The sequence below is a fragment of the Charadrius vociferus genome, unplaced genomic scaffold (assembly GCF_000708025.1).
Source record: "Charadrius vociferus isolate BGI_N301 unplaced genomic scaffold, ASM70802v2 scaffold362, whole genome shotgun sequence".
Taxonomy (NCBI): Eukaryota; Metazoa; Chordata; class Aves; order Charadriiformes; family Charadriidae; genus Charadrius; species Charadrius vociferus.
In genome coordinates, this window is record NW_009647052.1 from 1,841,208 (window position 1) to 1,868,369 (window position 27,162).

The window sequence follows — 27,162 nt, forward strand, 5'->3', positions numbered from 1 at the left end:
ACTGAAGCATTGGCCATTTATAGTTTCCAGCAGGAGATGTATGGTTAAAAAGTAGCGATCAAGGACTCCTCACTTAGCATCCTCAAGCATGTCTAAGAATTGCTCACATATACGCAAAAAAACCCAACCCTCAAACCTTTCCAAAGATACTTGCACAGTACTGTGCTGTTGCACACCTTATACGCTGATACCCTACCCATAACCAAGATACAGCTAATCCTAATGCATTAGGGGAACCCAAACCAGTCTGGACCACAGAGAAGATCACAGATAGCCCCAGGCAGCTGCTGCGGAAAAGGATTTTGTCTCTTCCATGACAAACACTGGCTTTATCTGCAACTGATTACCGAGTATTGCAAATGTGGGCAGAAGTTTCACGTTCTGGGGTTAGATGAACTAAGCTTGGACAAGTGCACAGAAACCGTCTGTCACATCCAATATAATCTGTGGCAAATAAATATAAACTCTGAACAGCTGAAATTTCACGGTGAGCTACAACTGGAGAACCCACGATAATTTTGAGTGGGAATTGAAGTGTGACCCCTATCTTCAAACTGGAAATGAGATTAGCAGACACCTCACATACAGAGCAAATACTGTTTCTCCCCCCATTTTAGATGCTACCATGCTTAGGAATACCACCGACTGCGTATAGGACCTTCATGTTTACAGTGAAGAAGCCGCTTTGTAAAAGTCTTTTTGGTGCTGTAGTCTGGCAGCGTGTGTGTTAGTTAATTGGCTTATTATTCATTTAACAGAGGAGAACATATTATTCTTACCCATGGCAGGCGTTGCTAGCGTTTGCCGCCCTACTAACTGTGCAGGTCCAAGTCCGTCGAGGAAATCACTAAACTGACTGTCAGCGCCCAGCCGTACTCCAGGAAATATTAAGCTGAAGCAAAATAAAAGCTGGTTAAGCACAAGAACACGATTAATTTCTATTGTCCTACAGTATTTACCTCAAAAGTACTACTCATACAAAGCAAACGGCTCAGGATGTGCAGCCATAAATTGTTCTGCAGCATCAGGAATGAGCTGTCTCCCATGGACCCCAAAGAAGTGTATTGAAATTCTGCACATGGACCCAAAGTAGTCCATAGAATAAAACAGTTCTTGCCAAGGAGTTCTCCAGGAGCAGTGAAGAGCCTGACAGGTGAATAAACTATGAGTGGCCTTGTGTAAGAAAACACAAAAAGCCTCATGAAATTTAATAGCCTATCATTCTTCATTCCTGAATGCTTGATTTACCTTGTAATACTGTTTTATATCTATACATATATCCAGACCCCATCCGCATCAGTTAGAACAAACAGGGAAAACAGACGTATACACTAAATTAATCAGATTGCTGCAGCTGTTTAATGAAGCAGTAAACTGGCAGGTAGTACTAGTGTTGATTAGAGCTAAACCTAATGCCACTCCCTAGCCAAAATATTCTGGTAGCCACATCTGGATCTACAGTTGGTACCCACCCCTTTTTCAGGACACAAACTGAACTGTAATACAGCGGTACAGAATATATGGAAACATTCAAGGTCCGGTTGGATGGGAGTCTGAGCAACTGATCTAATTGAAGATGTCCCTGCTCATTGCAGGGGAGGTTGGACTAGACAACCTTTAAAGGTCCCTTCCAACCCAAACTATTCTATGATTCTGTGATATGTGCTCTTTCAAGCTGCTTTCTTGTATTCCAGAATCTCTACTTTCTTTTTAATAGATATACAGTCTCCAAACAGTAGCAAAAGAAACAAACTGGGGGGGAGAGAGAAAGAATGATCCATGGTAGGGAGACTCAGGTCTGACTTCCTCATCACAATTATGAGGAACAGAAGAATAGACTTTGAACCAAGTCTAGAGAGCATCTTACCCAGCAGGCCATCCACCACTTTGTGGAGAAAATAATAAGAAAACTCCCTAGTAAAAAGCTGTGAAAAGCTTTCATTTCCACAGGTGAGGCTTATGTGCCCCAGTCATTCAATTCACACTAAAAGCCCTTTGCAAACGCCTGTTAGCTGGACAGAAACAGCCCATCCCTCTCTTCAAGACTAACTTGCCTGCATAAATATATAGACTGCCTGTAACTAAAGGTGGCCAGAAAATATCAGCAGAGTGCTTTTCATTAGAAAACTCTGATTTACCAAAAGGTAAGCTTTTCACAAAAGTTTAGTTTTAAAAAAAAAAAAAAAAGATTTCTTAAGAAGGTTTCTTTAGATAGAGGAAGAAAAGAATCTCAAGGTCTCCAGTTCAACCATCAGCCTACCAGTTACAGCATTCACCTAACCTCGAGATGCAGCTTCAAGCCCACCCCTCCTGACAAGACACACAATCTGCTTTTCTCCCCAGTGGCACTACCTGTTCACTCTAGCCCCTGCTCTGAAAAGTTTCCTGCTCCTTTCTTCATCCTTTTTCTCCAAATGTGTTACATTTTGCTATGGAATGACTAACAACATTGGAAATGTTCACTTGAGAGCATTCTCACTTTTCAGACACCTTTAGCTATACACATAATACTGAAGGTTGGGAAGTACACATTCACCTTAATGCATATTAATTCTAATTCATTAAACTCCAGCTACAGGTGAAGCAGAACAACATAATGTGGTACCTGGGGTACCTACTCTAGGAATCTGATTTGTCTTATGAAATGCAGGATGAGGCATGATACTGTCAATAAACTGTGTGATCCTGGAAGTACAGTTAGTATTATGATGTACAAACGCAGAGAGAAGGAAAATTAGCCTGTGCAAACTTAGCAAAAGAATTTCCTATTTGTTGTCACTACCTGCTTACAGTTATGTCAAGAGCAAACTGCAGACAAAATACTACTCAAGCAACCAAAGTCAAGCTCTCGCTGATTTTGATGGAAATCTCACAAGAGTGATGATCTTACAGGTCTTTTCCAACCTACACGATTCTATGATTCTGTATGAGAGGAAAAACCTAGCAGTATTCTGAATACATGGGTGCTATCAAAAACTGATTCATGCTTACAGTAGAAAGAACATCTGAAGTTAAAGGTGACGTTTCTAATATTCAAAAAAGACCCAGAAGAAGGCGGGAAAGAGGGAGAGGATTTTAGGATCAGCTGGCACAGTGCATGTACCCCTGATGATGTGATGCAGTTGTGTGGCTTCCCCTCCACCTTGCAGCTGTGTCCAACACATGTTCTACAAATTACCCAGTGATGCACGTGGGGGAAGTGATTAAACAGTAGAAAATTGTTTTATTGGTCATCTTTCTTACAAGAATCTCTGCATTTAATATTATTCATTCACTGTGATCTAAACCCAGCGCTGCTGTAAACTAACATTATTCTACTGAACTCAAGCAAGTTTGCAGAGCATCTGAGGATTTGATCTATAACTGAATCACAGAAAAACAGACTTCAGAGAAGTTATCTAAGCCACAAAGTACAGCACCCCACTGAACAGAGCCCTCTGGTATCCCTTTTGCCTACGGCACTGCATCCTGTTTAAGGAATGTTCCTCTTCCTTCATTGCAGCAAGATACGTTTAACCGTTTCACCTGAGTTTTGTTATCTGCCTCCTTTGGCCCATTCTCCCGGGCTTCCCTTCAGAGTCACTGTTAGATGGTGGTGGTGTTCTCACTTCACTGGCCTCACTGTTTCTTTCCTCTTGCCAGGGACTGGAATAGGGATGTGGAGATCAGGGACAGTGTTTCAGGCTAAGATCAAGTGCAAAGTGGGTTTGGAGTCAGGAAATGAAGTTGACGTACACTGAGGATCAGGAATCAACCAGAAGAGCTGGAAATTCTATCAAACCAAAAGTCGTGGGACAGAAACAAACAGAAAAGTTAGGGAACTGGTGCCAAAAGTATGGAGCAGAAAAGTGGGACAAATGTGGTGAGATGTGAAGAAATCTATCTTATGTGAGCACTGAGAGTGGTCAGGAGACTTGTCAGAGGCAGAACTGGTGCTGAAGCAGCAAGAGATGGGGAGCAGGCACAGGACTAAGGAGGCAGAAACAAGACATAAGATGCAGATAGTGCAACTACCAGCTTATGACAACTCACTTTACCTTGAAGACAGACCTAGTTCTAAAGGATAATTTTCAAACCAAGTTCCACTAGGCACACCCAATGTGTCCCAATACGAAGCAAGAACTCCGTTTACCTCCCAGGCTTGCTCTCTTCACTGCTTTACTCAGACCCTGATTCTCAAGTCAACAGTTTACAGGTTTACCTTTCAGTTTCTGTCCTCCAGATGCCCGCTCTGACCTCCAGATCCAGACCCTGTCTGCCCCAGCCTTGCCAAATCTGTTTACACACTCTGAGGGTGGAACAGAGGATGAGGCTGTTCCCCTGAGAAGGTCCTCACCCTCAGTGCTGGGCTCCCACCTCTTCCATACAGCTAACCAGGCTCCCCCAGCTCCTCCTTAGCAGGGTCCAGTTTATTGGGCCCTTTGTCACCATGGTGAGTGACTGGCGCCTTACAGACTGACAATTCAGCCTAGAGAGAAGAAGGAGGATGGCAGAACGGAGTGTTGAAAGGGTAAAGGTAATGCCCTATCGTAGGCTCAAACTGGGAAAAATACTGGGATATTTTACTGTTGTCCCTCAGTCTTCAGCTGATGCTTATCTACTCTGAGTTATTCATGATGGAGCCTGTTTTTCTTACATGGCTCTTGCAATTCTTAGCATTATCATAGAATCATAGAATGGTTTGGGTTGGAAGGAACCTTAAAAATCATCTAGTTCCAACACCCCTGCCGTGAGCAGGGACATCTTTCACGAGATCAGGTTGCTCAAAGCTCCATCCAGCCTGATTTTGAACACTTCCAGGGATGGGGCATCCACAACTTCCCTGGGCAACCTGTTCCAGTGTCTCACCACACTCACTGTAAAAAAATGAGGGTGGCAAGATCATCTGATGATGAAGAAACCACACCTTTACACAGCTCCTCGCCACCACCATGGCTGCCCTGCCTCTTCGTGCCTTACACAATGTACAATAGCAATTGTGGCAACACAGTAAGCACTTAAAAACATGAAGCCAAAGAGGTCCCAATTTCTCCTTTTTTTTTCCCTAGGTCTACAGGGCGGATTTGCCTACACCCAGTTTCCCCTTTTCTGGGGAGTCACCTTCTAAGAATTCCCTAGTGACCACTGTGCCTTGGCACATGCGGTAGAGTCCCACTGCGAGCTGTGAAGAGGCTGGAGTATTCGTGCACACTTTTGTGTCAGATGTGCCTTTGTTCTTCTTTCCTACACAGTGAGTCACTCAGCAGTGAATGAAAACAGCTGCCCCATTCCCCACAGTTGTCTGCCTGATTTCAGCTGATGGGGCAGCTGGACTCTGGGTTTACGATTCTCAATGAGAGACTTGGACCCACTCCAAGCTAAACTTTCGTTTTATGTAGTATTACTGAACAGAGTTTCATATCGGAGGGGTTTACATACAACATCTGAAGTTTAACTCTGCGTTAATCCAAACAAAACTCAAAGAAAAAGTTACCCTATGTTTTGTTTTGAATAATGCACTCTGAATGTGGTTGTCCTTGGTTGAACAAAATGCTTCACTGGACAACAGGGAAAATGTGAATCCCCAAGAAGTCCACTCGCAATTTCAGTTTTCAATAAATTTGTGCGATGTGCCTAAAATAGTTCAGTATTGCAAACGTTTTAAGAGGAAGAATCTCTACACAGAGCTGTCCCGTTTAGCCAGACCTGGGACCTCTGTTCACATCCCAGGTTTTCTTACAAAGACAAGAAACTTCTCCTACATTACTCATACTTTTAATGCCACTTACTTGCCCTCGGAGCTGTAACTATTTATGCTGCCATCAGTGGATTCCCGACTTGGCTGTCGAACCATACGACTTCTCATCTCTGCTGCCATTCCCGTCTCTGTGCTTCTCTGTATCGTGCTCTTTAGCTTCTTGTTGCCGGCCTCTGAAAGCAGAGAAAAAGAAGCAATATTTAGAATGACAACTTAAAGCAAACCCTTTCCCTCAACAACAGCGACCTGACTTGAGCATTGCTATTTAATAATACAGAAAGACTATTTTGATTGAAGAAGGAGTCTCTCTTCTTCAGATGCAAACTGGCGGTGGCTCCTCTTTAAAGGGGCTGCAGCCTGAAGATCCTTGTTAGGGCAAACTGTTAGAAATTAGGCGCCTTATTAATAACCTATATACAGTTGGAATGTAGACAGAATGACTGTGATAGTGTCTGCTGACCATATACTTGGTAAGGTGCCTCTAGCCACCCTGTTTATAAGGTTGGGTGACTACAAAAGAAGTTACAGCTCTCACAGAAAAAAAAGAGGGGAAAAACCCCTTCATGCATTCAACAGAAAAATGTTAAGGACTAAAATACTTAGTATGAAAAATATAATAATGTGTTTTGACCCAGCAAAATCTTACTTCACCACAGAAATTCTTCAAAGTAGACAACAAGCTTTACATAACTTCTGATCTCAGCACTTCCTAAGTAGAATGAACTCTTTGGAGAATCCACGTGGAAGATGATGGACTTCACAGAGTCTATGCTTGAAACTGAACATTAGAGAGCAATGTAAATCCCGTGAAATTGTTTAAAGACTTCATCCATTTGGAAAAGCTTCCACCATACATTCTTTACAATGGAATTTGAATTCCACCTGGAAGGTTTGGTGTTACCTGTGAGCAAGAAGAGCTTCCAGTCCTTTACAGGGGTGGTTCTGAGCTACAGGAGCAACAATGACTTCTGTTGTCGCATGGCAGAAATTATGCTTCTAAATGATGATACTCGTTCTCAAAGACCTTTAACTGAAATACTTCCACCAAAGTCTCTATGTGATGTAATAGTGTGTGTTGACTTCAAACTCAGTGTCCTGTTGATTTTCATTTTGTTAAGCCTGTCGTTCAATGGGTAACATTACTTCCTCTCCGGAAGTAGTAGATTTGGCAAAACTTCACACAAGTGCATGCAAAAAACATTCCCCGGCATTTGCCCCTTCATTTCAGTGCCTCTTCATTCACTGTCTGCAAAGTCTCTGCTTCTTTTCACAGTCTGCTCACGGGAGCATCTGAAAAAGTGAATTTTTTCTTCCACTTCCACCTGCTGTGCAGACTGAACTGCTCTGACAAAATTTGCATTTTCCTGTTTCACGTGGACGTCACTGAGGTTTGAAGGTTACAGATCTTGATCTCTCTCCACCTAAAAATTATGGCTTTGGTAGCCCCCGCTCAGCCTGCCCATTGCTCGGGGCGATTGAACGTGCTGTCGAGAAGAGCCGGTCCTTGCTCTTTGCATCTGCAGAGCTGGTGGAGGGCAGGGAGAAATCACACAGGAGAGAGCAGCTCTCCCTCCTGCTGAATTGTCACAGTAACCTCTTTGGAGTTAGCAGAGAGACAGCACACATGGCCAAAGCAAAAAAGAAATAATTCATTTATTGGTCTAAGAAGAGACAATACCATGGCAAAAGGGGCTGTGGTTTTCCTCTTAAGCCTTCTGGACCGGCAGTTGTTTATCTGTGGCCAGCAGAGAAACAAATGCCTCTGAGTGGAAAACATCAGGTACTTCCACAGATCCTTTACTCCCTTCTGAGGCCAACAGCTCCGAGGTTTTGCTGCGGGCCACTGCAACTCATCCAAATTCTTGGTCCTTGGTCAGCTGAAACCACTTTATTCAGTGCTGCTAAACATAAGGTAGAGTAGTCCAGACAGGGTACACCAGGCAGACCAGGCTCCACTCTAGACAGTGCAGGTGGCTGTGGAAGGTATTTGCTGGAACTTCATAGACTCCATATGTAGAAAACAAATGGGACATATTGGACCTGAGCTTTACCTTTAAAAAGAGATGGTGTGTCCAGCATACCAACGCTGAAAGGTAAGCTGAGCATCCAAAATGAACCAAAAGGCAGCCTGGGAAGTATAAACCACATGCGGAGCCCTACACAAAGCAGGATTCTCACATTTTCCGTAGCTGCACATTTGCCACCCATGTTGTTTTGTGCCTCTCTCTCCTCCTGGGACCTGTCTGAAAGTGCCTGGGTTTACATCTGCTCCCACAACGCAGTGAGATGATGTGGTTTACCCCCTGCCTTCTTTCTGGAGCCATCCAGATTAGGCAGCATGACTGGAAGGACATAACATGGTAGAGTCTGAAATGTGGGCAGCTGAATAGGGTTGCCTGTGAGTATTCATGGCTCAGGAAATGGGAGTGATGAGACACAAAATGTAGCTACAAGATCATCGTGACCTTGGCACAAACTGGGAAAGAGATGGTGCTCTGGATCACCTGGACAACACGGTGAATGCTGAAACTTAAGAATTAGAGCCAGGCTGTTGGGAAAGCATAATGAAGATCATATTCATAGAAATAATCCCTGTAAAAAACATCCACTGACTAAATTACAGAAATGGGTATTTTCGCATTGAGCCACAGTCGAGATTGAAAATAGCAAGTGTTTTTTTTTTTTTTTTTGAAAGAGTAATTTTATATTGTCATGGATAACTTCCATGTTGGTGCTTGAACATACTTGTTTGTTCCATAGATTTTAAATGCATAGACCATGAAGTAGGAATCGTTGTGCATGGCCACAAGCAAGTCCACAACCTTGTCTCACTCTGCTGCAAATACCGGATTGTCTTTTTCCGAATACTTTTTAAGTCACTTCTTACTGTGCTGGATTCCACTTCTTTTTTTTTATAGTCAAGGTTTTTTTTTCCAGTTGAAGATTAAAAAAAATTCTTTTGCCTCCTCTTGTAACTGCTACTAATATCCACAATGTTTCCTGGGAAAACTAGAGTCCTGCATATTTCATGTTATGAATGGCCACTTTATTCAGTCTTAATATTCTGCAGTACGATCAAAAATATAATATGAAAGTAACCCAAGACAGAATGGTAAAATACATCAGGAGTTTTACAGCATAAAGGGAATTGCTTTTGCCCGTGAGTAAGAACCGAAACACACGTTGCACAGGTTTTGGAAGTTTTAACCTTGGTCAGTTATGCATATCATATTTTTTTCATCGCCTTGTAGCACAAAAAGTAATGAGAACAGTTTATCTTGTTGATGTACTCCTGTAAACTTCTCAGCAAAACCCCGTTCTGCAAGGCAGGGAGGTGGTTAGCATACAGCTGAGATGGGAACCGCTGTTCTTTCTAGAGATGCCCAGGTAACGTAAAGTCATTCTGGGTACAACTTCCAGTCCTGCCCTGACTGCACAATGAAATACAGGATCTGAAAAACTACCAGTGTTTCTCCTGCTCTTGATAATGTTTTAGTTTTTTTTTTAAAACTTTCATTTTCATCTTGTATTACTTCTAATCTAGCAGTTCTGCATAGATCTCTGGAACGCTGTCTTTATATAAACAGTACAAGTTCATAAAACATTTAAGTTCAATATCTATGCTATGATATATTGAGAAGATTTTCTACTTTTGTCTGGATATCTATTGGAGAATGCTTGGTTGTGATTTTTATTAGTTTGATCTGTACAATTAAATTTTATAATATGTTACAGTTATTTGCCTGCACTGTGTAAATTACACTATATTCATCGTGCAGACTGAAGATAAACTGTCTCTATACTGAATACCATTTAGGGGCAAAATCTACTCCAAAATGGTCTGTATGCTTCCATCTGCTGCGTCAACTGTGCAAGGCTTTCTGCGTGCAGAAATGCAGATTCATGTGCATTAATTGCATCCAAACACATAGTTTAACAGGTACAAGCTAGAGAAAAACTATTACAGAGCAACTGTGATGAACATTTTTGCAGCTTTAATAATTGATGCAAAAGGATAATAAAGCAGCCATCTGTAGCTACAGAAGACACAGCTTGTAAGCGTTCTGTAATTCATCAACAGCTTTGTTGTAGCACCCCTGCTGCAACACACCAATGAGTGCGTGCAATGTGCTATTTCAGTCTACCTCTGATAAATATAGCCTATAGTGATTCTTTTTTGGTCTGACAAGAAACCGGTCCCTGCTTTTGGTTTGCTCAGACAAAAGTAAATTAACGGAGATCCCAATCTAAGTAACGATGAAGAGCAAAAAGCAAGCTTGTTAGCGTATGCACTTACATTTGCACAAAATATCAATGCAATTAAAGTGTCCCCATTTTCTGTACTTCCTAATCACCTCCGAGTATAGCAGCCAGGAGCAAAACACTATTGACAACAGAATCGTATTTGTGAGAAAGGGTCAGTGATAGTAACTATTGAATTAAGATGCCTACTAGAGGTACCTCAAAGCTACCTTTATGTTGCTAAAGGCATCCAATTCAGAGAGGACAATGCCAGGACAAATGGCCCAAAATGGCTTGTAGCCATGACTGCCCTTAGCAAAGGCATGACTGCACATGGCATCACCATTGGCCTGGCTTTTCCTCTGGGCTCCAGGTGGTGCCTGGAGGCAATTACTACATTTTGCTCTTGTTTCAGTGCAGTAAGTCCTAAATGACAGGAGGGGCTCTGCCACAGCCTGCTGGAGTAAAGCTTTCATCCTGTGATGCCACGGTGTGTATTACGTGCCACAGGACAAGGCTAGAGGACATTCAAGAATATGCAAGGACACAAGCATAGTCAATAGGACAGTGTTAGAGACCTCTGTAGGGCAGAAGAAGACAATCCTGACAGCGTCTTCTGTGTACTGCCTACAGAGAGAGGTGCCTTGAGCGAGCATTGCCACCAGTTGGTTAGCAACAAAAAAAGGAAGCAAATTTAGACACGCACAGCAGCTGGATATGTGATATGGAAAACTGGTTCAAAAGAACGCTCCAGAGAACAAAGCATACGCCACTGCTAAATCCACTAATGAAAGGGAAAATAAGAAGGGTTCTAATACTCAATGTCATCGCATGACTCAAGGGCAAGTTATTCACAGTATCAAGCATTCTCATGCATCCAAAGAAAGCCAAAAAGGACTACAGCTCCAAGACAGCTCTGACTGAAACCTGGCAGGACTGCGATCATATTGTTGGTGTTTGCACACTGACTGTGTGAGACACCAACAAGATGATGCCAGCTGGAACAGTAAGGGTCGTCCTCAATTTGAAGAACTACAAAAAGAAAAGCCAAGGGGCACATTTCTTTCTGGTCCTTTCTGATGTGTTACTGATTTTACAACCTCAAATTTGGCTGCTTGGAGACCTGCTGAGTTACAAGTTCTGCAGCATCCCACTCACTCTGCATGTAGCACTTTTAAACAACAACAAAATATATTTACACATGAATTGACAAAGTGTCCCTTGGCTTATAGTCCTAAAACAGAGACAGACAGGAAGAAATAATTCAAACAGCATTTGTTCTTTTACATGCGTACATCTTTCAGATGGACTCAGCAGTAGATTTGTTTCAAAGACTAAAAGTGCATAGTGACTATGGACAGAAGATGAATAGTAAAAAAATATGACATTTACATACAAATGTTTCCTAGACTTTATATCCTGCAATACTCCACTGCCTTTTCCATTCTGTGTATTCTGCTATACTCTCCTGAATATACAATGCTTATTATAAAAAGACATATGAAATATTGCAGTAATGGTGTTTTAAATGTTTCCTCCAACTATCATACAATATATTCAAATAAAGGAGAAAACTGTTTATATTCTGTGGTGTTAGATCCTGAGGTTTAAAATCCAAATATAAAACATCATGTACTTTTCCCCATTTCTATTTATTAAAGCAAATCCACAAACAACATTTATACTATTATAAATAAAATAAAACCTTCTAGAAAGAATATTCACCTTTTCAGTTGGGGTAATTTATCAAGATGTAATTTTTTTTGCAGGAGCTTGGAAAAAACTGTAGCTCATAACTATATTTATAAATTCACACATTCAGCTGGCAAACCAATTTCATTCCCAGTAAATATTTTCAGATAATACAAAGCAGTGCAATTAGTCCATTAAAACACACAGTATTTTTTTTTTCTTACGTATTCGGAGACAAAGGAAGAAAAAGCACCAATCCTAAGAAAAGGAGATGTCACTGAAACCCTGTTCACAGTTGTATTAATGCTTTGATGGCATTTTCACCAGTGCTCTGCAGAATCTCAGCTTTTGACTGTTATTCGTTGAAAAGCAAACTTGCAAACTCTTAACAGTTTGCACTTAGATGTCAAAGGAAAGTAACTTTACTTATCCAACAGCTCTTACTGACTCATATGAAGCTGAAGTAGTACTTTGATAACAAATGACAAGAAGTGCTTAAGGTCCATGCTCAAAACAAAAGTAAACAAGAACTTGAAAATCCTGCCGTTATTCACTACCTGACAATGGCCTCAAAACTTTGAGCAACTGCTTTTACAAATCTTATCTTTTTAAGAAAAGATGGTCTTAGGCATATTTACTGAAAAAAACCCCACAACCCAAAACCAAACCCCAAAAATGTAAAAACGAGCACGTGTTTTTGTATGATTATCCTGATACCTATGATGTTCCCATTGAGGGAACAAATCCTGTGTCTAACCAGGACACATGTATCTTAAGGAAAACCAAGGGTATCTGGTCAGAAGAAGTTCTGTTATGGCTTCTGAAATTACTAGTGGTTTTTGTCCAAGGATTTTTACATTAATAGTTTTGCCCACATATTTGCAATGAAGTGAAATGAGCCACTGTCTGTCAGCCAAAATGAGGCAATCGGTGATGATATATGGTAATGAGTTTTTACTGCTGGGATTGCACTAAACAGTCTTTATAAACACACAGAAATAACAGCATCTTAATTACCTTGTTCACATATATGCAAAGATCTATATAAAACCAGAATATGCCAATGAAATAGGTAATAGGTATACATGCCTAATTCTTCAAATTTTAATGCCTATTTCAGTGCAATACAATTAGTAACACAACAAAGTCATGTTTCCAACAAATTATTTACTATATAAACAGTTTATAAAACTTCAAGCACTCATTTTCTCGTGTACACTTGGGTTTGTTAGGCTGGAGGAGAAAGCGAGATGGAATGAAATAAGCAGCTCAGAAGAGCTGCTTGCTCTTCCAAAGTACCATTTTTACAGCAAAACACAGTGTTATATTACAACGTTGTTTATTACCAGCCAACCCTTAGAAGAGAACTGGCATATGGTGCAGAGACAACATTTGTCCACTGAAAGGGTGCTGGGACACAGCTGCCAGTTAATACAGGAGGGGAAAACAAAATTGTAATGCAGAAGAAAGTGGAAGAGATTCTTCACATAAACTAAACCAACGTTTAATTTCTTTAAGAATTTAAACATGTTTAAGTAACTGCATGAAATCTTTTTTGGTTATAGGCAGCCATTACAATTTTAATAAATTTGAGACTGTTTTTTAAGTAAGAGTCTTCACCATTACAAATACTTTGGTATTTATTATTAAAAACATATAATGACAGTATGATTACTAAAAGAAAATGTTTTACAAGATAATACCACCAATTAGACAATTTATAAGACATGATTAATTAAAAAACTTACTATTGCTATGCGCCTTCAAAAATTATCCCGAGAACTATGTGACGTACACAATGGCAACCCAAAGTCTAATTATTTTAATAATTTCCATAAAAACTGTAAAGTAAAACACTATCAAAACCACTGGTGCCAAAGCATCCTCTAGGAAAAAGATGTTACATGCCTTTTTGTACAGTTGAAAAGTTTCTGAATAACAACTCAGCCCTAATTTAATGGCACAGCATGCTAATCAGGAGACGTTACAGCCTCAGAAACAGTCCTCTCCTTTTTCTCACAACAATTAGCACCCCGTTAATTGATCTGAATATTCTGTACCTTTTCTGTAGTTCGATTTGTTCAGCCTGCAACTTTCAAGCTCTTGAAGTTTTATTCCACCACTACCAGCATCTCCCAGGTGGGTAATACATTCCCCTTCAAAAATGTTACTAACCTGCCTTCAGAGATCATTTCCAGCGTATCAGACCAAGGGAGTACCACACTGACACAGGTTTTTCCTTGGGGACTGTAGCATTGCAAAATTATAACCCCAGACTAACACACACTGCTATATTACACTAGTACATAAGCTCATCGCAGTATCACGCAGAAAATACAGGCTTACCTCTGGTTTAAGCAAAATTAAACATCGGCTATGATAGAATCCTTAGCAAGCAGCCAGCACCTAAAGCAGCTTCACCTTTGTTTAAATATCTCGTGCCGTTTCTGGGTAGAATAAACCTCTGGGGTCCTGGCGTTGCCTCTCCCTCGTTCTCCTGTAACCACTTGGCACCGCAGCACTGCGAGGAATGATCAAGTTGCTTCACTCACAAGTTCCTTTTACAACTGTGATTACATTATAGGGCCTTGCAGTGAAAAAAGTACTGAACTACCTGCCAGCTAGCGCTTCATAATATATTGCCGAAAGGTTAAAAAATTCAGTCAGTGGTGTATTTTCTAGTGATGTGCAAGTAGAGAAGAGCACAAAATATTCTTGGCAACCTTGGTTGATTGCATTTTTTTAACGCTGCTGTTCAGAACTGCACGAGGAGAGTCAGATAAACCCAGAAACACATTTCTCTATCCTGGTGATTTTGACTCATTCTGTATGAATTCTTGGTACAAAACCACCTGAAAGAGCGCAAAGCTGAGAAAGCATCAACTTAGTGTTAAATACTACATTACAGTTACACTAAAGTCTTAATGATATTAGTGTCTTAAAGGGACTTGAGCACTCCAGAGTTAAAGTTTCACTGCCTCCTAAGTGCCCCAAGAGCATTTTGAGAACAGAATTTCATCACTGAATTACTCCTTTCATCTTTAAATTTCATTTTGAGGAAACAGACTTTGCCATATAGTTGTTTCCATGTCAAATTGTTCAGTTTTTCTGATATACTATTCCAAAAATGTAATATGCTTTCCTCCTGCACTTGGTTAAGAATGAATCAATTTAACACACCTTTATAAACTTGGCATTCAAGCATTGTAGAGACTGATGTGCTTTCTCTCACTCTCTCTTACAAAGAAAGGAGGTACTCAACCTAATGTACATAGTGAATTTGGATATCAGGTTGATTAAAGATAGAAAGGAAAGGAAATGACTCGGCATTTGTCAAGCAAAAAGAAGAAAACTATTTCAAAAAGAATTACAATGGGAAAAAATGAAAAACACACATGCAATAAATTTCTCTCCAGTGGATCTTCAAGTTGCGGTGAAGTTGTGATTATTTAAAGCATTGTAAAATGATTAATGAGAAAAATGCCACAAATGATAGTGTGCGTTTCAGCTAATAAACATATAACAGGACTTATGGTTGCAAATACTGTATAGGTGACTAACAAATTCAAAATCCTCTGCAGTAGGGATGCAGTATATCCCATGTCATACCTATGCAGCAATGTCCACCTATTTTCATTGCATAGGCACAGATTTCCTACATAGTGCAACAGTTAATTTGTCTCTTGCTCTGCAGCACTCATTTAGAAATGCCGTTCCAAACACCACAGAGAAGGTGGCTTATCACCTTTTTGAAAAATATGTAGTAGTACGGTATGCAAGTTGTATGGTATACAATTAAATGGAAAGATTTATCTTCCAAAGATCAGTACCACACCATGGTAGGAATGAAACGCTGATGTTGGTAGCTGCTGACATGTGTACGTCACCCTCCCGAGACATGCCGGTGGCTCGTGCGTGGCAAAGGCTCCCAGACCAGGCTGCCACGTTGAGCAGTTTTATACAAAGCGCTGCACTTTTATGTCAAGTGTGCAGAAGTTCCCTCCCACTCAGGATCTTGCTCGGGGAAACCCAGCAGAGGTTTAAAGTTTAAATAAAAAAAAAAACACAACCAACCACGGAAGGAAGGCTTTCGCGCCATAGGGTCCCAGAAAGCCCCCACCTGGGTCACAGCTTTTACTCCTTTATGCTCCTTTTCCTAGTCCCAGGAAAAATCATTCCTTCTATTTTTTATTTGTATGATCAAAACCCATTTCCAGGATTATAACTGACCTGCTCTTCTGGATCTGTAACGGAAAGGCTGACCAAAAGCCTGGCTTGTCCCTCCACCACTGCAGGAAGAGCGAATCTGAGCTCCTCTGCCTCCTGAAACATTAGCCTCGGACTCTCTACAGGATAAATTCTCCTGGACCGCCTCCAAAGTACTACACCCTAAAGCAAACTTTCACTTAAACCTTCTACATTCCTAAACACAAATTCGCATGTTGTTTTTTGCAGCCTTGTTCGTACTGCTGTACCTTGTATCACCACCAGTGATCCCACAGAAGTTTCAGCTACAGTAAAATGCAGCCACGCTCTTCTTCAGCCAAAGTATTTATGCGAAGCTTTACTTTGCTTTTGAATTTCTTTTGCACTGCTTTTGAATGGGGTTTTAAATGTGACTATATAAAGTCCCAAGCCAGATGTGTTGCAATGACGCAAGGACCTATCCCCCTCACATCTGAGGTCAGCCCAGGCAACAGCTGCCAGAAGAGAGGCTAAAAACTCGGGAGAGGCTCCTTCTTTTGGTCCCTTCAAGTCTCCTTAATGACAGTCCTGGTGCAAAATTTATCCTTTTAATCAGCTTTTTATCCATAGCAGTAGTTAAGACAGGTAAGTAGTGAGTGAGACAGTGGCTGAACGTTTCCGTTTTAAAATAGCTGTTTGTGGCACTGCGCTCAAACTGGTTTACATTAGTTCCAGCAGGCAGTATGTAAAAACACCTAAGGGCTTGGACAGGGGATCTGTGCTAGATAAACACTGCGTGACTGTAAGATATAATTGTTCCCTTTGTGTTTATACTATTGGAAGTGGCCAACTGTGCACAAAGACTTGGTTTAGAGACAGATCGTTCAGCCAAACTGGCCAAATGAATGCTCTGGCATGACTCTGTATGAAATCATAAGGTTTGCATCCACTATTGCTCGTTTATGTCCATTATCAGAGACACACTGAGGAACACTCTACCGACAAGACATAAAGGTTCAACTCTGCCGCAGACAGACACCAGCGCAAAAATTTGCCACAGCATCAGTATTGCTTTGGTACTGGGCAAGGTAGGGAGAGATGCGAGATAGCGGGATGTTGTGTAACACCTTGCCTTTTGCCATTAAAAATGATTACTCCAGGACACGTTTATTGGTCTGCGTGGCTGCCCGTTTCTCCTTCTCCTCAGCTCTCCTTTCGGGGTTGCAAACCCTGCTTGGAAAGGCTTTGCTGTTCTCAAAGGCGAAGGAGACGAGACAGCGGTCAACAGACACCAGGCAGAAACGGCACCAACACAGGAAGAGTTGTTCTGTGTTTTCTTCAGTAAATCATGCTAATTTTTCATTAGAAAGCAAGATTTCTTTATTGCGACTCTTCCTTGAGTGATAATCAATTTCTCATATAATTAATGTGTTACAAACATGATAAAAAGCTACGAAAAATATAAGCACAAGGGAGAATTAGCCATATATTAGAAATGAATATTTGAAAGCATCTGAATTACAGCAAATATATTTAAGCAGATGGCAAATGTTTACCAAATTTTAAAGCCCTTTCAAACACAAGGCAGGATGAGATGGAAAAAGAAAATGAAACGGTGCTAACACTGCCCATCTCTATAGAAAAAAACAACCCCCCCCAAACTTCTAGTTACTTCTGAAGTGAAGACACTTCCAAATTGCTACACCAACTAAAACACAGGGTTACTTGAACTACAGTTTTTAATGCAACGGTGCAGGCATATTAGTAAGTTCAATGATCGAATGCACTTTTCTGGAAATAATACAATATCTGTAAACGTTGCTCCATGTAGGCTAATAACGGACATTACAGTACAATATGAAGCTAATTCCAATACTTCCAACCTGTTTAGCAGGCTGTTTTCCTCTTTCTATATTATCCAAAAGCAGAGGCTAAGATTTAGCATTAAATTTTCTTGCCATTTTGATATAGAGGGCACTGACAAACCAAACACAGATGAAGAGATGACAATCATTTTAAAATAAACTGGAAAACAAAAATTGCATCTGAACATCGGTACCGAAGAAAATGAGAAAGGGTAGCAGAAAATCAAACAACTCAGTATGAAAGGAAACTTTAAAATCCATATCATAAAAACAAACATGAAAATCTACAGTAATCAATCAGCCAGTCTGAACCACAGATTTCAAAATCCGAATTTACGCAGACTGCATATAGAAAGATGGCTCCCTAGAGTACACAGCACAAAATTAAAATATAATAAATAAACCTGATTTTCATGTTCCTAGGCTTACTATTGGTTAAACAGCAACTTGCCTTTTACAGTAATTTTTGTCTATCTTAGCATAGAATAACCCAAGCCAAGCAGTACTACATCCTTCCAGGGATTTCAATATATATTAGCTCATGGATGAAGATCATAAAATACAAAAGTAAAACAAACTTGCCTTTCATAGCAGGATTACACCATGGTGCTTGAATTTTGCAGAGCTAATGGTTTGAAGGTCAGGCTCTTTGGAACAGATGCACTAATCTCTTATTATCTGTATATTACCCAAATTATTTCAGATAGTATTTTTTTCTTGGAACTGACAGATAAAGCTCTATTTGCTGCTCAGGATTACTATGATCATTAATGAGAGTGCTGTTTTTAGGGTGTGTTCACACTGTGAGAGGTTAGCTGTTATTGAGTACAGGCTGCTATAAAAATAGCAATGGACAGTTAAATAGTAGTTAAAAATAAGACAGATGAATTCTACGCAGGTAAGACATTGTCAAAGTAAGGATTAAACACAGTATATGCATAGAAAAAAAAGATTGCCATATACAATATGAATCAAAATCACATAAGGTAAAACTTAGGATCAAAACACAATCTTGCTCTGTCATTATCAAATACTTTTTAAGGAAACATGCAATTTTGTTATTATAGCCTCTATAATCTATCAGTTCTTAAACTCCATGAGTACAACAGAATCTAACATGACAGAATATTGCAGATAAAACAAGCAACAACAAAATATGCATAAACCCTGGCTCATTTATATAAAAATGATATTACTACCGTCCTGAATAAGTAAAGATTGAGTGGACATAATAAAACTAGCTAATTGGCGGGTAACTTCTAATAAAATCATACTGAAAGATGACATCAAAAGCATGCAAATATCACAAAAGGAAAAGGTTGGTAAGCTCCTTGGTAAACTGAATGATACAGCTACTGCCAGAATAAGAAACAATATAGAAGTGACCTTCAATAAGCTTAAGTAACATTCATAGTACGATAACTATTTCAGAGCCTTTACATAACAATGATTGCATGTTATTAAATATACCATCTTTAGACTATGAAAAGTATCAAAACTAGCATTTCAGGTAACAGAAAGAGGGTATTTTTTAAAAGGAGACTGCAATCACAGGATTTACCCTATCCATTAGTGATGCAGCACTGAAGATATGTACTGAGGACAATCTCCAGTTTCTTCTGAAGTGAATTTTGATGTGCATTTCAGTGGCAAAAGGAGCCACTGTCATTGAAAGATGACTCAAATCTAAAAATTATTTTACTTTATAATTCTTTCATACAATGTGCCTGATTGCATACAGTTTCCAAAAGAACATATATTCACAAAATCTCCTTTTTTCCTCAGCATTAAATGCACGTATTTAATTTTTAACAAAAAGAACATATTCTAGATGAAAATTGAAGGCATTTCTCTCGAGTCAAGAACTTCCAATATACAGGCAGAAAAGTTTTTAGAATAATTTATGTTTTCTTCCACGGAAATTTTAAAGTAAAAGTAATCTTTCTGACCCTTGATTGGACACCATTGTCCAGCGATGGTCTTTGTCTAAAGACCAGTATGTAGGCCAAATTGGGAAAGAGGAAGATGCACAATGAACAAAGCTTTTTCAAGGGCCTTAACTTTTCAATACATCTTTCTGTCATGTTCAGAGGAACTTTGGGCTACACAGGCTCATTGACTATATGAAACTAAACACAAAGCATGGGTAATTTAAAACAAATTCAAAGTGCATGGTCCTATTGAATATTTCCTTTCCCTCTATATCTGGAAGAAGTGGGTTTTTACATGTTACATATTCATTCACATTTATGTCTTATAACTTATTCACAAAAGCACGCAGATTTTCACCAAAGTCCGAGTCCATCACATGCATATCTCCATGGGAGTATTCCCTATGAAACATACATCGGACTGGACTTCACCCTCATCTAGATACTTAATGCATCGTATTTAAATAAAACTTCCAACATGTTTGTAATGTGACAATATGGTATTTCAACAGTGAGGAAAACAATGCACCTTAGAAACCGAAGTCAACTTTCCCATAAAATCCTGCTCCAGCACAATGGTGCCTGAAAATATAAAATAATTACAATTGCCTAGCTACTAAGAAATGATTTATAGAAAATAACATTATATTTTTAATATAACTCACAATCCATGAGTTTATAGTATGTTCTGTTCTATTCATCCTGACGACACAATAATAAATAAAGCGCCAACCCAGAATCAGGGTGAAAGTCTGATCTGCTTCTCTTCAGAATTACAAAGGGAAAAGAGAACATCTCATGCACACTTAAGTGATCTCATACCATGCCATCTTCCTATCCCGCAAGGCAGGTAACAACAGTATTTTCAGGTATTTTGTAAAGATAACTTATGACAGTGATAACCTACTATTTTGATAGAAAAACTATCAATCTGAATAAAAAGTTCCTGTTACAGAAGTTCAGCAGTGTGCCATCAAGTAAGATAACAAACGTCACCATGCTGTGTTCTGAAGTACAAAACATGAGCTGAAAGAATGGTCAGCAGGTCAACAGGTGAGTATAAACACACACAGTTTCAAGGCTATCCCATGATGGATGAATCTCTTTGTAATTATTTTAATTTAGTTAATGAGCTGTTCAAATATCTTGTGCATTTCTTCACAGTTCAACCAAGTTCAACAGATTAAAAGATTTTAGGGATGTTCTTACAGTGAAGTCCTGACTCAGCTTGTGGTTAACATATCTTTATAATAATATCACTCAAATATGTCAAGTAATCAGGTACCACTACTTGCTCATTTAGCTAATTTTACACTGCAGAGAATGATCTATTGTATTAACCTTTAAAGCAAGTCTGTCCTGATAGAGTATTTAATTGAAATCCCCCAAATAGAAACATTCTTAATAGGAGGACACAAGAAACGAAGATGCTAAATGAAGCCAAGGATGATTGTATGCGTGATCCACATTATATCCCAGCAGCACAGAGGTGAGTCCTTCTATAACATGTTGTAGGGGTCAAACATTATATTGCTTTCAGACATAGATTCCCATTTCAAGAAAGCTAACACTGTCCTAGTTTGTATTGTAAACATTATTAAACATGTTTAATATGTAAATGATATTTTAGACACGCTTTAAAGTCTGGGCATTTAAGGTCCCATGGAATCTTTGCTTAAAAAAATACCCCTAACTAAAGATTACACACACGTGCTCACACACATACATGCACACTCTGTGGGCACTCTGGCTTGTTTCTTGTCCAACACCATTTCAATGAGATTACTGTATCTCTTACAACATGCTCCTGGGTACTTTAAACAGTCACAAATATTTTTTTGATCTGATAATTACAGTCATAAGTTTTTAGGAAGTCTTGGCTCTTCTGCAGACTGTGCGATTTTCAGCAGGTCACTTCCAGTCCAGGAGCTTGCTCCTCAATAAAATGGGACAATGGCACTTACCGTTCCTTCGTAAAATGTTTTAAGGTCTATGGCTGCCAACAACACAAAGAACAAAGAACCATTGCTACTATTAAAGAGGTCTTAGATGAACTATAAAACTCAGAACATAAATTAAGAGCGCATAAAATAAATTGCACTACAAAGGAAGGTTCAACAGTACATGTTTACAGAGTATCCATACAGAGCATCCATGGCAGTTGGGATTTAAAGATGATTGCTATACTACTACTGCAAGTCTGAACAGGATAGAAAACTTCGGACAACAAACAGAAAAAAACAATCATCTGCAAAAGGTCATCCATTTATTCTACAGAACAATCTTATCGGGTTACCAAATTCTTAAGCCTTGAAATCAATGGGATTTTTCAGCACCAACCTCTCAAGAGCAATTGATTTCTTAAAAATAAGCACATCCCACCAACCGAGAGAACTTTTTATGCATAAAGAGAAACCACTTGTGTATGTAACACGCTGACTAGCATGCCTGTGGGAAGAAGGAAGGTCTTTAAGTGAAAAAGGCATGCTGCGATGCAAAGCATCAAGGTTCACTTCTCAATTTTGCAACTTCATTTCATTCTCAGTTCTTTTACAGCAGACTGATGATCCTACTTCTTTATGGCACATGGCTTCTTGTGTCGTAAGTACTGCCAATATTGTAGTGATGGGTACCACATGGACACAGACAAAGAGTAAAAGATGAGAAGAAAGCCAGGAGATGTCATATCTGCCACCCTAAACTGACATCATTCAGCCCTCCTTTTGGGACCAGTCATATAGATCCATTAATAGTGGGATCTGCGGCATTGCTTCTCTTCCTCACTTTTAACTCAACTGAAATTCATGTTGTCCAAACATGTTTTCTCTTTCAGCAACAGACTATTTGCAATTAAATGTGAAAAGCAATATTAACACAATAGTAAAAAAAACAACATAGTGTAGATAAAAGTATTAACATGTAGAAGTTACACCCCCACCCCCCACAAGTAAAACTAAGATAACATATTCACTGCTCATTCACTGCTCAGCACCAAACACACGGCAGCACTGGATGAATAACAGGAGAGTGCAACTTGCTGTGCTTTCCAATTGCCCTTTGAAGACTAAAAGCGTTACCATATTCCCAGCTCTTAGAAACTGGCAGTGTCACATAGTAGAAAAAAGTAGTATTTTTGTAAATGGTACACTAAAAAAAAGAATATTATTAGTGAAAGTACTTACATTTTCATCATAAACAAGGTATCACAGGACAATGTTGTTATTACATACTCTGCTTCACTGATGACAAAGGCATGGATCATGAGAGTTGTGCTGAGAGCGCAACTAATTAGAGTTACGATAAAATTATAGTTCACTTATTGTTTCCATCTACATAGTTTTCAATTTTTGTTTTGAATGGAAAGATTTACACGAATTACATAGCGTTAGTTTTGATGATGACTTTTGCTTATCAGAAAAGGTAAGATATTTAAGGAGATCATCAGACATAAAACTGCCTTCCCTTACTACTTCTGATTTGATCACATTTAAAACAATTAGCCAATGGCTTTCTTAAAGGCTTTTCATGGCAGTACTTTTCTTCTGAGGCTCACAATTTCACTGCCCTTTATATAAACATATTAATGGCTCCCCTCATGCAAACAGTTAATAAAAAAACATAAAATAAGCACACACATATGTGTAACTCGTGATCAGCATTCACACAGAGACTTAGAAAACCCTCACTTTACATCTGCGACCAAATGCTGCTGCTCTTCTGGACGCTGAGCAATCAGCAGAGCAAATGAGGGAAACCGCTTACGAGGTGGAGAATTACTCCATCTCAGTAAGATCACTATCCGATCTCCTAGGAAAATAGCATCAGAAAACTTAAGACAGTTGTACCAACTGAAAAAAACACACTCTATTTGAAAAGTGGTAACTTCATACTAAGTGTGTCAAAGGCACTCTTGAATTTGTAACTTGAACTTTGCTATCACACAGCAGGATGAGGATCAAACCCGGTGCTGTGACACAGTTTGCTGGTTGCACGCTGAGCTGCAAGAACAAGAAAGTGTCTATTTTGTGTAGCTCAGCAGTTAGAACACTTCTTAAGAACTTTTTTATCCTGGCAACTCTTCTCTGTGCCTCTCCTCTGTGTAAGAGGGGCAAAAGGAGACCTTGCAGGATTCAGCTACAGGAGATGAAGGATCGGGACAGCTGACGCCACTGCTACCACTGGCCTTTGAGGGGGAACCGAGGAAGGGGCTGGGAGCAGAAAGAAAGGGGGCTGTGCACAGGCTAAGTAGGACCCAGCTCACTGAACTTTACGTGTCTGTAGATGCTGTAGCAGAGCTAGTCATGCCATGCTCCTTTTACAGCCTATGGAGAGAAACAGGCATTTTACGGTGCAGTTCATTTTTGCTATTTCAGATATTTATTTGAGGATGGACAAACCATGTGCAGAAGTGGACGTTTCTCTCTGCTGGCTAGAAAGAAAGCCTGAAGTGATGAACTGACAGCTACTTCATGGAGACCTACACTTCCTCAGACTAATCCCACTCTTTGTGATTACAGCTCCTGGTTTGCTTCTTTGAAGAACGGTGCTGCTCTAGTTGTCATGAGGAGGGTTCCTGCTCTCTATCCCATAATCCATCTCCAGTTCCTGAAGTACAGCTCATACCATGCAGGTATATTGAAAAAGCATAATATGAGACACGTGGATACATGGGATTCCTTGATGACACAAGCCACAGTGGGAATTAGTGGCTAGAAGTTTTGTACACAAGTCTTTCTAGATGCAGCCTCAGATTTTACCCCAAGAGAACAATAAAACTCATAAAAATAAGGTCCCTATCTTAGTTCAATACTAGTTTAATAATTGTTTTGAAATGTAGTACAATGGTGAAATGCATTGTTTTAGAAATAACTGTTTTCTAAAAATTGATAAATATGACAAAACTTTGGAAACAAGTTTGAACACTACTGAATGAAGTCCTGCTATTTCCAGCATGACCAATAATGTGCCTTAATGAAGGTAAGCAATAGTGAGATTTTGAATTGAAAATTATTAGAACTGAGTGTAGACTGTGCTTCAGTGAGCAAAGTGTTTTTTTCAGCCTTCAGAAGTTCATCTGTATTTGGTAAAATTTCCTAAATGACCTTTCATAATATGAGGCAGAGAAAATGTGTGGCAGCCATACTATTAGCAACTCCACCCTATGCATTATTTACTGCGTTGAACATCATGTCCTTATAAAAATGCCATCAGCTGACACTCAGGAGAGCAGGTGATGTGGCCCAGAGAAAAGGACTGGAGGTAAGGCCACCTCAGATGAGAGTGGATGATTTGCTGGTGCTACCTAAGGGATATTGAATGCATACTTATTAATACACACTTATTCTCACCATGTTTTTTGTTTTGAACCAGAGCAAGTAAAGCTATGAAAGCAGCTGCCACACTCAACAGAATGGTGCCACGTAATGAAACAATCCATGATGCCAAATATTCAGTCACCAGCATTTGCACGGGAAGATTTGTTTCTGAGCCACAACGACTAGGACCGGAGAAGGGCTCATTGCCCTCTTCAGAGTATCCCCCTGCCCAAATCAGTAAGCTTTACGCAGTATCGCAGTAGCCCGTTACAGTCTGGAGGTGGTTACTGGGAAAAGTTACTCTTCTGAGTATTTGGGGAACATGGTCAGATGTTTAAAAACACATACTCCAAAATAAACGCCAGACAATGTAATGGACCTGGGACTTTGGCCATGGGCAAACTTTGAAACAGAAACTCCTGTGAGGCACACTGGGAGAACCTGAACCTTGGCTAAATGGGGAACTTTGGGATCTCATCAAATTTCTTGCCATTGTTCCCAAGTTGGCCATAAACACGTCTATCCCCTTGGAGCAGAGTATAGGGTAAAGGCCTGTAACCAGGCATGGAGCATAAAATGCTACCTGAACAAAAATAAATACAACTGTATTTAGAACTATGCAAATGCTGTTAAAGCAAAACAGTGGACTGCTGCTCAAACCCACCACAGTTTCTATGTCACCTTCTCAGTCACTTTTTCCCCTGGATTCCCCAGTCAATGACAACGGTTCATCTGTTAAGAGCTACGTACTCACCTGGCCCTATAATCCCTTTATAAATATATCAAAGTTGCTTGTTCCAACACATGCTAAGGATGACAGCTCTCTTCTTGTTGTGATATGACCCTGTTGCCAGAGCTGTAATTTTTTTCACATCAGAGGAGAAATAAGTGCAATACAAATGCAGCTCAGTTCTGTCACACCCAGCTCTTGGAGTGGTTGTGCCTCACAAGGGCCATTACTGAGACTCCCAGAGAAAAGTCTGGTTACTAGATTAATCAGATCCTGTGTGTGACCACTTCACAGCGCTGTGGAGTACCTCTGCCTAGGCAGAAGAACCTGGTTCTTAACATGGTCTAAGCTGAAGACAACCAGCTCCCTCAAAATGTTTTCCTGGTAAATTATTCCTTTCCTATCAATAAATACCAAATTTCAACAAAGTACTTTTATCATGCAAAACCCAAGCCAACATTACTGTGTATTTACCCTGGAGTTTGTTTTCAATGCCCCCTGAACATCTTCCCCCATTAATATTTTAGTCACTTTGGAGTCCAGACTAAAGAAAGCAGACGAATTTTGTCAAAGATATCCCCCCACCCTGCCCTGACCATGAACTCTAGAAAAGAGCTGTTCAGGCAGGATAAAAGATGGTTAGTAGGATAATTTTCAAAGGGAGAGCGATGGGTAAAACTGATTTACTTTTATACATAAATCCTAAGTCACATCTATGCCTAATTCAGTGTTTCAGTCTGGCCGCGCTCTGAGAGAAAACACTTCGCACCATCAAATCTAATCAAGCGGCAGAGCTATAAATAAAGCCATCAACAGCCATGTGAAAGCAAAACTAATCAAAACAGCAGCCCTGAGATTCCTCCCTGGAAGAGCTTTACAGATATTTTAACCTGCGTTATAAACAGGAAATCCATTTACATGTACCTGCGTTAAGATAACTTGTCAATCTGACAAGTTCTGTTCTGAGACCAGAGAAATCATTACAAATAAATGGATTCCCAAGACACTGATTTTTATCCCAAAGACACAAAAGCCACCGTTAAAAAAAAAAAGTTCAATACTATTTCATACTGATATTTTACAATCACCATTTAAAATTGAAGTTAGCCAGTTAACCCCAGTTTCAAAACCAGAAGCTGGGTGTCTGTTTTGGACAGCCACCCTGTCTTATCTAACCACGAAACTTCTGTGCTTCACAAATCACAGAAGTAAAGGAGAAAGACAACCGCTTCCTCTCGGCTCGGCGTTAACCTCCTTGGATGCTTCCTGTCTGCCTGCACTGGGGAGCTGTAAGGCATGAGGAAACTGGAGAGAAGGTGGCAAGAGTGCTCGGAGGAGAGTAAAGCACATTTCTCCTCTGTCCTGACAGTGCAAAGAGGCAGTACCTCACACTGCCTTCTCATACAGACTCCTCTGCCGTGGTTTCTTTCTTCAGTGATATCAAATCTTGCGTTTTTCAGAATCT

At 39.9% G+C, this 27,162-nt stretch overlaps 1 protein-coding gene across 1 annotated transcript in view; it reads right to left on the reverse strand.

Moving 5' to 3' along the window:
- LOC104295943 (regulating synaptic membrane exocytosis protein 1-like) overlaps window positions 1–27,162 on the reverse strand; it is a 120,412-nt gene that overhangs the window by 4,122 nt on the left and 89,128 nt on the right. The window contains exons 6-7 of the mRNA XM_009895761.1: window positions 5,769–5,910; window positions 780–892 (exon numbers count right to left, since the gene is read on the reverse strand). Of these exons, the coding sequence (XP_009894063.1) occupies window positions 780–892; window positions 5,769–5,857 (202 nt within the window). The 5' untranslated portion in view covers window positions 5,858–5,910. The remainder of the gene's footprint in view (window positions 1–779; window positions 893–5,768; window positions 5,911–27,162) is intronic.